This window comes from Panthera uncia, chromosome A2 (genome assembly GCF_023721935.1).
Source record: "Panthera uncia isolate 11264 chromosome A2, Puncia_PCG_1.0, whole genome shotgun sequence".
Lineage (NCBI taxonomy): Eukaryota > Metazoa > Chordata > Mammalia > Carnivora > Felidae > Panthera > Panthera uncia.
Window position 1 is genome coordinate 8632890 of NC_064816.1, and position 12186 is coordinate 8645075.

The following is a 12186-nucleotide window of genomic DNA, read 5'->3' on the forward strand; positions in this document are numbered from 1 at the left end:
CGCAGGCAGCCTCCCGACCCAGACGAATGGCAGTCGGAAAGGTGACATATCTTTATTGGCTCAGTCTACACCCGGACCAGCGGCAACGCCAGACCCAGGCGGGTTCTGGTAAGAGGTCTTGGGATGGTCAGGAGAGGCGGCTGCAGCGGTGTCCTCGGGTGCTGGGGGGCTGTGGGAGTAGCAGCACTGGTCCCCGCGTTGACAGGTGCCCTGGTGGGAGAACGGTGGGTGTGAACCCTGGCTCAGTGCTCAGCAGCCTCTGCTGGGTCCCTTTCCTAGACGGGGAGCTCGCTCGCACGCCCTGCCCGCCCCGGTTCTCCCAGCCCTGCTGCAGGGAGGGCGATCCCTGGGTGCTGCTGTGTAGGGGTGGTGGGGGTGCCTCACCTCCTTGAATCTTTTACAGGGAAAGGTCTTGAGCCGGGCAGCCCGCTGGACCGGGTCCTCAGCTGGCTCCTTTCTCTTATTCTGGTGCAGCCTGCGTCTCTCCTCCATAGCTTCACCTGCGGCCTTGCCCCTGTGCAGGCAGAGGAGTAGCTGGGACCCCATCCTGCCCCGGACAGGCCCCACCGCCACCCGCGCTCTCACTCACCCTGGCCGGGCACGGGGCCGGGGGCCCCAGTTGGCCTCAGGATTAGCCTGGAAACGCTTGAGTCCTCGCTGGCGGGAGCTGGGGTTGGCGTCATCCCGGACGGCGAAGTTGGCCTGCAGCCTGGGGACGTGGGAGTGGGGGCTGAGGGGCAGGTGCCCTGCAGGTGCGCACGGACCACCTGCCAAGCCCCGTGCAGCTCCACGTGCCTTGGGAAGGCCGTGTCTGCCCGGGTCGGGATTCTCATCCAGTTAATGAACGTGTATCCAGTGCCTACCGCGAGCCTAAGATCTGCCATTGGTAAGGCCGACGTTCCAGTGCGGGAGACGATGGGACAGATCAGAGGTGAGTGAAGTGTATCGTGTTAGGGCACGGATGAGAGTTTTGAGAAAAACAGAGCAGGACAAAGGGAATGGGGAGGCGGGGGAAGGGGCGCAGGACAGGACAGAGCGGTCAGAGACACCTGCAGGAGGGAGGGAAGAGCCTTCAGGGGACCCGGGATGGGCACTCCAGGCACAGAGAACAGCCCTTATAAAGGCCGTAAGGGGGCGCTGCGTCTGGGGAGTGTGAGTGCGGAGGCCCAGTAGGGAGGGAGGTAGGGAGAGTGGGGATGAAGGGGGAGGGAGGGGACAGGGAGATGGCGCACAGCTTGCAGGCAGAACTTGGGTTTCTAGTGAGTGAGGTGGGAGCCACAGAGGGTTCTAAACAGAGGGTGGACAGGTCTGACTCCGGTCCTCACCGATGTACTGTGGCTGCTATGGGGAGAGGCTGGGGGCCGGAGGCGGGGCGGGGGGGGAGCCAGCAGCACTGCTCCAGCTGGGCAGTGATGGGGCCAGACCAGGGCAGGGGCAGAAGGGGAGGGGAAGCGGGAAGATTTTGGATCTCACTTGAATGAGCATGTGTCTGTGGAGGGAAGGATCTGCGTTGTCCCCTGCCCACACGTGAGCCCCCCACGCCCGCGGGCAGCCACACCAGTGCCCGTACCTGGGCTCCACGCTGAGAATACGGAACGCAGGGCTGGCCTCTGACAGCCTTTCCCGCTTCACCGGACACTCCTTTTCCTGGGAGGTAAAGTTCAAAGGTCAGGGGACGCTGGGCCTGACCATGTCCCGCCCTCACACCCCCATCTGGTCAGGCCAGCCCTCACCCAGCAGCGCATGATGTCCCAGAGGGCTGAGGACGGGGCGTCCGTCTTCACGGCATTCTTACAGGCGTGGGAGAGTGAGACCCGGAAGCCGGCATGGAGGAGGGCTGACCTGGGGACCAAGAGGGGCCGTGGGTGGGGGGTGGGGGGCGGGACCCCAAAGTCAGTGCTGATCCGTGCGGGTGTGACGCAGCTGAACGTCTCACGGTGACTACGCGGCCCGGGGAATGCCAGTGATCGTGATGGCGAGACCATCTCCCTCCCCAAGGCTCAAGGCCTCCGCGCTCTCTTCTAAGCACCTGCGCGTAGGCCTGTTGGGAAGCTGTTTTACCCAAGACTCTGGCCTTGAGGGGGGCCGGCCTTGCCCCAGGGCCCCCGGAGGGCACCCGGAGGGCGGGCGAAGGGCGCAGACTCCTTCCCGCCCGGGACTGGGCACTCACCGCAGCTGCAGGAGGCTGGGCGTGCTGCAACGGATGGTGCTGCTCAGCTGGTCCAGCGTGTAGTAGAGAGGCACGTCCGGGAGCTCCTGCCAGTGGGGACAGGACGGGCGCGGGGTGGGTGGGGGAAGGATGGCTGGGCACAGGCGGGGCCCCCTCCCCGTCACCCCGGGCCCCCACCTCGGTGATGACGCTCAGGACCCCTTGGATTCGCTCCGAGGTGTGGAAGCGGCCGGGATTGGTGCTCACAGCCTGCAGCACGCGCCCCACGAAGTCCAGGTCGTGGATGGGCTCCGCCCACAGGGGACCGCCAAGCTACAGACACGTGGCGGGGGTTGGGGCGGGGGGGGGCGAAGGGCCAGGTGTCAAGAGAGCCGGAACCCCAGCGTCCCCCTGGTTTCCCCGGCCCTGCCTCACCTGGTGTCGCTGCCCACAGTGCTCACAGTCAGGGCCGATCGGGGGACCACAGGCCGCAGAGAACTTGACCCTGCGGAGAGAGGGGTGGTTAGGAGGCGGCGACCCTAGGCCGCCTCCTTCACCTTCCTCCCCCGGCTCACCCGTGCTCACCGGCCGCCAGAGGCTCCGGACGCTTTGCCAAGGCGCTGGAGGTGAAAGGTCCCGCAGCCCACACACTGGAACACCAGTGCCTGCTTGCTGGGGGGCGGGGGGGGGGGGGGGCAGGGCTCATAAGCTCCCCAGCCTGACCGCTGCACCCCAGCTCCTCCCCATTAGGAGTCCCGTTTCCTCCCGTGCCCCAAAGGGCCCTGTTGCCCCCCTCTGTTCGTTGCCTCCCTTGCTTGCCCCAGACTAACCTGGCTGAGGCCTTGACTTTGGCCTGGCCGGTGAAGACGCGGACAAAAACTCTCACGTAGAAGTCAGCGCTGACGCTGAGCAGTGGCACCACAAAGCGCTGGTAGCAGTTGGCTCGGAGGTCCAGGCTGTGCAGGACGATCCTCAGGGCCTGAGGGTGGGAGGCGGGCATCAGCCAGCAGCCCTGCCTCCACGGACGCCTCCCAGCTACCCTGGGGCCACACCAGGTGCTCATAAGCACAGGCCTGATCAGGGGCGGCTCCCCGGTGTTGCAAGCCCAGGCCCAAGCGTCCTGGCCGTGTGACCCCTGCCAAGTGAATGCCTCAGTTCCCCCATCGACGGAATCACAACAGCCTATGTCTCTTTATGGGCCTCCTGGGGGTGCTACGTGGTTACGGAGCGCACAGGCCCGCCATCCAGGGCAGCACCATCCGCGTGCCCCGCGCTATGCGATGGGCTCCAAGGACCCGTGTTCCGGTTTTCCAGACTGACCTGGTGACAGGGCCCTTACGGAACAAAGCCAAGCCATCCTCCTTTCCGGCTCCTGCCCTCTCGAATCCCCACGGCAATTCACTGTCGTGCGCATTTCACAGAGGCCAGAAGCGAGGCCCAGAAGGGCGAAATGAATCACCCAAAGGCGCCAGCAAAGCTAGGATTTGAACCCAAAGCCAAACCCACTCCTGGAAACCGTCTTAAATAACAATTTTGAACAAGTTGTTAAAACCGAGGGTACTAGGAAAAATAATGTGGCCACTGGCTCCTGCCCTGGGCAAAACCGCAGCCGTCCGAGTGACCAGAACTGGAAGTGCGGGCTCTAGAACTATTCTGGCTATGGACCTGCTTGTCTTTGACATCTTGGGACGGATCTGGCCCCTGCTGCCTGGAGGAAGCGAAGCAAGTCTGCGGGGTGGGAAGGGGTGGGGGGAGGGCGGCTCACCATCTCATGGCAGGCCCGGCTCTTGAGGGCCATGGCCCCGTACTTGCTGTAACAGGTCTCCCCGCTGTTCCCCGCCAGCACTGCCATGTCGGTGCAGGTGACGCACAGCAGACCTGCAAGGAAGGCCTGAGCAGTGAGGATCCTCCGGAAACCCCGAGCCCTGCTCTGTGCCCAGGTCAGTGTGGCCTCACCTCCTTCACTCACTGCCTGCACGGCTGCATCCAAGAAGGGGGCGGGGCTGCCATACGGGTCCAGGTCGATGACGTCAAACCGCTCCGATGCCCTCTGGTGCTGGTACATCAGCATCCTGGGAGCGAGAAGGCCCCGGTCCTCAGCCCCCTGCATTAGGGACCTGCTCTGTCCCCTACACGTGTCCTCTCATTGGGTGTGATGGTTTCGGCCTGCATTTGGAGGCCAGCTGGCTAGGTTGGGACCCTGGCCTGGCCATGTGCTAACCAACCATGTGACTTTTCTTCCTTGGGCCTCAGTGTACTCGTGTCTAACAACAGGAATAATAAACAGCCAATGGTGATGTGACATACATATGCCTGACAACTGTTTCAAGCCGTTTATAGATTAACTCATTTAATCAAATAACCTTCCAGGCAAATCTACGGATTTGGAATCATTATCATTTCCTTTGTAGGTGAGGAAATGCAAATGCTGTCTTCTCCAAGTTGCCAACCCTAACTGTTATTTAAAATTGCAACCTGGGGCGCCTGGGTGGCTCAGTGGGTTGACCATCCGACTCTTGATTTTGGCTCAGGTCACGATCTCACAGTCCATGAGTTCGAGCCCCGAATCGGGCTCTGCTTGGGATTCTCTCTCTCCCTGTCTCTCTCTGCCCCTCCCCCGCTCATGCTCTGTCTCAGTCTCTCTCTCAAAAATAAACATTGAAAAACACTTTTAATAAAAAATAAAATGAAATGAAATGAAATAAAATAAAATAAATAAAATTACAACCCATCCACCACCTTCCTCCATCCCCTCCAACCTCCAGTTTTTTCCCAGAGCACTTTTCACCTTTTACTTTTCTTTTACTTTTCTTTTTACTTTTTCACCACTTTTACTATAGTTTGCTCATTGATCTGGCTGTCACTGTCTTTGTTTCCTATCAGATTCTAATACAGTCCAGAAAACAAATACTTTTTCTTTATTTGTGCTCTGTAAAAAGTCAGTAAATATTTTAGGCTTTGTGGGCCACAAATGGTGCCCTTTTTTTTTTTTTTTTTAAACCCTTTAAAAATGCAAAAAACATGGGATGCCTGCCTCAGCCGGTTGAGGGTCCAACTCTTGATTTCGGCTCAGGTCATGATCCCAAGGTCGTGGGATGGAACCCCCACACTGGGCTCTGTGCTGAGCAGGCAGCCTGTTTGGGATTCTCTCTCTCCCTCTGCCCCTCTCCCCACTCTCCAGCAAGTGCTGTGAGCGCTCTCTCAAGAAAAGAACAGAAAATGCAAAAAACATTCTTAGCTGGTGGGCCAAAAAAAACAACAACCCAGGCTCTGGCCTCCCAGGGGGCCTCCCAGACTGCTGTTTGCTGGACCCCAGCATTAGAATGTGAATGCCCCAAGGTCAGGGATCTTGCCTATTTTGTTTACTGATGCCTGGCACATTGTGGATACTGGCTTTGTGCTGGCTCATTTGAATGAATAAAAGTACCAGAAGTTGAGAAGTTAAGTCTACAATGGAAACCATAGCAAAACAATCAATGTGATTCATCACATCAATAAAAGAAAGGACAAGAACCACGTGATCCTCTCAATAGATGCAGAGAAAGCATTTGACAAAATACAGGACCCTTTCTTGATAAAAACCCTCAAGAAAGTAGGGATAGAAGGATCATACGTCGAGATCATAAAAGCCATGTATGAAAGACCCACGGCTAGTATCATCCTCAGTGGGGAAAAACTGAGAGCTTTCCCCCTAAGGTCAGGACCACGACAGGGATGTCCACTCTCGCCACTGCTATTTAACGTAGTATTGGAGGTCTTAGCCTCAGCAATCAGACAACACAAAGGAATAAAATGCATCCAAATCGGCAAGGAGAAGTCAAACTTTCATTCTTTGCAGGATGACATGATACTCTATATGGAACACGCAAAAGATTCCACAAAAAAGCTACTGGACTGATCCATGAATTCAGCAAAGTCGCAGGATATAAAATCAATGCACAGAAATCAGTTGCATTTCTATACACCAATAGTGAAGCAACAGAGAGAGAAATCAAGAATTGATCCCATTTACAACTGCACCAAAAACCACAGAGTATCTAGGAATGAACCTAACCAAAGAGGTGAAAAATCTATATGCTGAAAGCTAAAGAAAACTTATGAAAGAAACTGAAGACACAAAAAAATGGAAAAAGATTCCTTGCTCCTGGGTTGGAAGAACAAATGTTAAAATGTCGATACTCCCCAAAGGAATCTACATATTCAATGCAATGCCTATCAAAATAACGCCAGCATTCTTCACAGAGCTAGAACAAAAAACCCTAAAATCTGTATGGAACGAGAAAAGACCCTGAATAGCCAAAGCAATCCTGAAAAAGAAAACCAAAGCAGGAGGCATCACAATCCCGGACTTCAAGCTGTATTACAAAGCTGTAATCATCAAGACAGTATGGCACTGGCTCAAAAACAGACACTCAGATCAACGGGACAGAATAGAGAACCCAGAAATGGACCCACAAACATATGGCCAACTAATCTTCGACAAAGCAGCAAAGAATATCCAAAGGAATAAAGACAGTCTCTTCAGTGAATAGTGCTGGGAAAACTGGACAGCAACAGGCAGAAAAATGAACCTGGACCACTTTCCTACACTATACACAAAAAGAAACTCAAAATGGATGAAACACCTAAATGTAAGTCAGGAAGCCATCAAAATCCTCGAGGAGAAAGCAGGCAAAAACCTCTCTGACCTCGGCCACAGCAACTTCTTACTCAACAGGTCTCCGGAGGCAAGGGAAACAAAAGCGAAAATGAACCATTGGGACCTCATCAAAATTAAAAGCCTCTGCACAGCGAAGGAATCAGCAAAACTAAAAGGCACCCAACAGAATGGGAGAGGACATTTGCAAACGACGTATCAGACAAAGGGTTAGTATCCAAAATCTAGAAAGAACTTATCAAACTCAACACCCAAAAAACAAATAATCCAGTGAAGAAATGGGCAAAACACATGAACAGACACTTTTCCAAAGAAGACATCCTGGCTAACAGACACATGAAGAAATGCTCAACATCACTCACCATCAGGGAAATACAGATCGAAACCCCAATGAGATACCACCTCACATCTGTCAGAACGGCTCACATTAACAACTCCGGCAACAACAGATGTTGAGGAGGATGCAGAGAAAGAGGATCTCTTTTGCCCTGCTGGACGGAATGCAAACTGGTGCAGCCACTCGGGAAAACGGTACGGAGGTTCCTCAAAAAATTAAAAATAGAACTATCCTACGACCCAGCAATGGCACTACTAGGCGTTTATCCACGGGATACAGGTGTGCTGTTTCAAAGGGGTACACGCACCCCAATGTTTATAGCAGTGCTACTGACAACGGCCAAAGCATGGAAAGAGCCCAAATGTCCGTGGATGGGTGAATGGATAAAGAAGATGTGGCATATACGTGTACATATGCAAATACATACACATGTGTATATGTACGTGTATATGTGTGCGTATGTATATATATATACGTACACACACACACACACACACACACACACACACACACGCAAAATAGTGTATTACTCGGCAATCAAGAATGAAACCTTACCATTTGCAACTACATGGTTGGAAGTAGAGGGTATTATGCTAAGCGAAATTGGTCAGCCAGAGAAAGACAAATCTATGACGTCACTCATATGAGGACTTTAAGATATAAAACAGATGAACAGAGGGGTAAGGAAGCAAAGATAATATAAAAACAAGGAGGGGGGACAAAACACAAGAGACTCTTAAATACAAGGAACAAACTGAGGGTGGCTGGAGGGGTTGTGGGGGGGGGGGGGGATGGGCTAAATGGGTAAGGGACATTAAAGAGGACGCTTGTTGGGGGGCGCCTGGGTGGCGCAGTCGGTTAAGCGGCCGACTTCGGCTCGGGTCACGATCTCGCGGTCCGTGGGTTCGAGCCCCGCGTCGGGCTCTCGGCTGACGGCTCAGAGCCTGGAGCCCGTTTCGGATTCTGTGTCTCCCTCTCTCTGACCCTCCCCCGTTCATGCTCTGTCCTCTCTCTGTCTCAAAAATAAATAAACGTTAAAAAAAAAAAAAGGAGGACACTTGTTGGGATGAGCACTGGGTGTTATACACACGGGATAAATCACAAAATCTACTCCTGCAAACATTATTGCACTATATGCTAACTAACTTGGATGTGAATTAAAAAATTAATTAATTAGGGGCGCCTGGGTGGCTCAGTCGGTTAAGTGTCCGACTTCAGCTCAGGTCATGATCTCGCACTCCGTGAGTTCGAGCCCCGCATGGGGCTCTGTGCTGACAGCTCAGAGCCTGGAGCCTGTTTCGGATTCTGTGTCTCCCTCTCTCTCTGACCCTCCCTTGTTCACGCTCTGACTCTCTCTGTCTCAAAAATAAATAAATGTTAAAAAAAAAAAAATTAAAAAAAAATTAATTAATTAAAAAAAATAAAAGTAAAATGGAAACCATAGGGGAATCTGGGTGGCTCAGCTGGTGGACCACTCAGTGACCTGTGACCAGCTTGGGCCATGGTCCTGGAGGTCATGGGATGGAGCCCTACTCCACCCTTAGCATGGAGCCTGTTTGAGATTCTCTCTCTCCTTCCCTCTGTCCCTCTCCCCTGCTCATGCACTGTTTCTAGAATAAGAAAATAAATACAAATGAAAATAAAATGGAAACCATAATGGGACTTATTTCTGGCTAAGCATCATCTCTCACTTAATCAGCAGAGCAACTCCTGTAATACTAACATTCTCATTTTATAGACAAGAAAACGGGGGCTCAGAGAGGCTAAGGCACTCTCCCAAGGCCAAAGAGCAAGAATACGACGGACTTAGGACTTGAGCCCAGGCAGCCTTGCTCTGGCATGCACGTTCCAGCCATCAGGCTCGGCTGCCCCAAACCTACCTGGCATCGGCCTGCCTGGGATGTACCAGGTGGGCCACAGCGTTGAGCTGCACATTACGGCACATGAGATCCACGGCTCGGGCAGAGGCATCGTTGGCAACTACAGACTGGAGTCCAGGCACCTCTCGTGCAAAGCGAATGGAACGTAGGCCCGAGGCTGCCAGACCCTCTAGCACTCGAAGGCCTTCCTGTTGGAGTAATCGGGGAGCCCCACTCACGTGGATACCTCTGTCCTCTGCTGGGCCCCGAGGAGCCCCCACCACCCACTTCCTATAGCTCTCCGGCCTCAGGAGCCTTCCTTCCTCCATTACTGGAGGACTCCGGGCCGCCACCTCCTCTGTCCAGGCCCCACCTCGCAGATCTCCCCAACGGCGGCCGTTCGAGGTTGGTCTCCCGGGGCCAGGTTTGCACCCTTTTTCAGTTCAGCCTTTTCCTCCTCTTGCTCTGACAAGTCCACGACCACCTTTTGCACGTCCTTCTCACCTGGCACCTTGACTGCAGCCACCCAGAAGCACAAGTCAGGGGTCTCAAAGCTCCCTCTGAGAGACCTCCCCCTATTCCTCAGTATACAGAAGATTCATGGGAGAAAAATCTTCCTCAAACCCCGTGGGGAAACCCTGAAGGAAATGAACCCAGGGCCTGCAAGGTGCCTGGAGCCTTTTAGAACTTTAAGGGAAAGGGGGCGGGGCAGGGCAGGGAGAGAGCTCTGCGTGACCCCGGCCCACAGGTTGACTGGACCTCAACTCACTCTGGATTCCTTTGGCCCCAAGCTGAATGCGAGCAAACTCGGTGATCACGGCACATCTGCGGGAGAGACGGGGGGTTGGTTAGCTCACACTCCCTCAACCTTGCAGATGCACTGCCCTCTGCCAAGCTGACCCCACACCCCTGCTCACGTCAGGTCCCGGTTGAACTCTTGCACCGGGTTGTAGAAGACTTCGTTGGCGCTGGGGAAGGCTATCTTGGCGGCCCCCTCGGTGACCGTCGTCTCCTGAGCCTCGGATGCTCGCTCTTCTCCGCAGGGCTCGGTGCCGTTCTCCATGCCGGCTGGATTCGGCGGCCCTTGCGGCTGCCCCTCCATAAACCCGGCTCTACAGAGACTGCGCGTGGAGCGGAGAGTTAGACTCAGCCACAGACCGATTCTCGCACGGGGCATCCGCGGGAGCCTCTCCCTGCCAAGCCTGGTTTGGGGGGGCGGGGGAGGGCACAGGAAGAGCATCAGGGAGCTGCGTCCCCGGGCCAGGTGGCCTATACATCAGTAAAGATTAAGACCCTGCGGCCTCGGTAAGCTGACACTACACCCCATCTTCGGAGTACCGGCCCCTGAGAAGCCAGAGGCCAGAAGCCCTCTAGCGGGCCCGACACTGGCCTGGATCCCTCCCCGCGTCGCCCACGTCCTTCTCACCTTCGCGCCCCGCGCCCAGGACAGTATTAGCCTGGATGCACGTTTCCCGGATTAGGACCTGGGCGTCGCCATGTTGGCACAGTGGGAGGGCAGGTCACATGATAGAATTTAGCCAGTCAGTGATGCTACCTACAGTGGGTGGCCGGGATCAAAATGTACGGCGGAAAGCTCGGAAAGTGTAGTGTGGATGGCCTTAATCACGTCGGCTCCCCTGGGAAGGGACGCATCACTCGCCCCATTTCACGGATGAGGAAGGTGAGGCTCAGAAAAGGGGCGGTAAGCGGAGAAATTCAACATCTACTGATCGGCTTCTGTGCACTGAGTGCTGTAAGCACATTATTTCAGGGCACTCTGCAGGAATAATTAAGGCTCTGAAATCAGATTTACTGAGTTTGAATCCCAGTCCTATCACATGGTCTTGGCAAGTTACTTAAACTCTCTGGGCTTCACTTTCCTTACCTGCTAAATAGGAATGCTAACTTCCAATATAGAGCAAAAATTAAGGGACAGAATGCCTGGAAAGTGTGCAAAGCATCCCCTCTTACGTAGTAAGTTCTCAGGAGGTTCTAACTGTGTAGGACGGGAGGGGAGCATAGTGGCCTGCACTGCCTGGATTCCAGTCCCAGCTAGCCTTGCTACTTGTTCTTGTCTCCATCTATGCTTAAGTTTGCCCATTTGCAAAATGGACATAACTTTTTAACGTTCGTTATTGTGTTGTGGTGAGTTTTAAACGACTTAGTGCAGGTTAAATGCTTAGAACAGAATCAGGTGTGGCATAACCATGAAAGCATTAATTTCATCGTCGATTCTTGATTCTGGGTTTGAATCCTGGCACCCTCCATCACGTACTTGCTGGTAATCTTCAGCAGGTATTTTTCATTTCTGTGTGCCTCTCTTTCTATGAAGGGTGTATAAGTGTGTAGTCATTTCTACTTAAAAATGTTACTGTGGCGTTTAAACGAGATAATGCCCATTAAGTGCCTAAAACAGTGCCAGGCACAATAAATAGAAGTCATTGTTGTTTTCGTTTTACAGGAAACGAATGATCGAAAAGGCGAAGAGACTTGTCCAAGGTCGCGGAACTAGGAAGTGGCGGGGTCGGGAGTCGAATTCTCCGGCAGGTCAAGGAACAGGCGGGGGACCCTGAGGGGCGAAGGGAGAAAACCGAGGTGAGAAGGGGCGCGCTCGGCGCTCAGCTGGCCTCGTCTCGGGGGCGGGGCCGGAGGCGGGCAGGGGGCGGGGCCGCGGCCGCTCCTCCCCGGCCGGGTTGCGGCGGCGGCGCGGCTTGCGCTCGCTCGGCGCTCGGCTGGGGCGGCCTGGCCCACAATGAATGGCCGCCGCGGCTGCCGCTGCTGCTGAGGCGGAGGCCGCGGAGGCCGCGGAGGCGGAGGCCGAGGCCCCGGCGCAGGGGGGCGCGCCCCGGGCCCAGGCCCGGCCCCAGCCGCCGCTGCGGAGCCCGCTGGGAGCCCCCGGAGCGCGGCCACGGCGCAGGTGAGGCGGCCCGCCCCAGGCCCGGTTCCGGCCTCCTCTCTCCGGGGCGGCCCGAGGGCATCCGAGGGCCGGCTGAGGGCTGAGCGGGGAGGGCCGGGGGGGCCTCCTCCGACAGAAAAGGAACCGGGTCCGCAGCCTGCACTCTGCCCGGGCCGGCGAGTGCGGAGAGGCCCGGCCCTCACGAGCGGCCTTGAGTGTCCAGTCCCGGGCTGGGCCGTGGGGCTTGGGGGTGGCGGGATCGGGCCCAGACCAACCCCCCCCCCCCCC

General features: G+C 55.4%; 2 protein-coding genes across 5 annotated transcripts in view; one reads left to right on the top strand and one right to left on the bottom strand.

Moving 5' to 3' along the window:
- Nucleotides 1-36: 36 nt before the first annotated feature.
- Nucleotides 37-10534, bottom strand: TRMT1 (tRNA methyltransferase 1). 4 transcript variants are annotated; one of them, XM_049639950.1, is made up of 17 exons: nt 10429-10534; nt 9920-10123; nt 9772-9827; nt 9376-9518; nt 9024-9211; nt 4106-4221; nt 3915-4027; nt 2980-3128; nt 2735-2821; nt 2585-2654; nt 2348-2482; nt 2171-2256; nt 1734-1842; nt 1571-1647; nt 590-709; nt 385-514; nt 37-210 (listed from the first exon to the last, which is right to left on the bottom strand). In XM_049639950.1, the coding sequence occupies exons 2-17, from the start codon at nt 10102-10104 to the stop codon at nt 61-63; spliced, it is 1914 nt and encodes a 637-aa protein (XP_049495907.1). In that variant the 5' UTR covers nt 10105-10123; nt 10429-10534; the 3' UTR covers nt 37-60. The 4 variants fall into 4 exon arrangements, with proteins under 4 accessions (XP_049495907.1, XP_049495906.1, XP_049495908.1 ...); XM_049639949.1 differs by having other exon boundaries at nt 9920-10204; XM_049639951.1 differs by lacking the exon at nt 2348-2482 and having other exon boundaries at nt 9920-10204.
- A 1197-nt stretch (nt 10535-11731) lies between these two features.
- The window catches only part of NACC1 (nucleus accumbens associated 1), a 15903-nt gene continuing 15448 nt past the window's right edge, over nt 11732-12186 (top strand). Inside the window, exon 1 of the mRNA XM_049639964.1 lies at nt 11732-11919. The gene's annotated coding sequence lies outside the window, so the exon portion shown is untranslated. The remainder of the gene's footprint in view (nt 11920-12186) is intronic.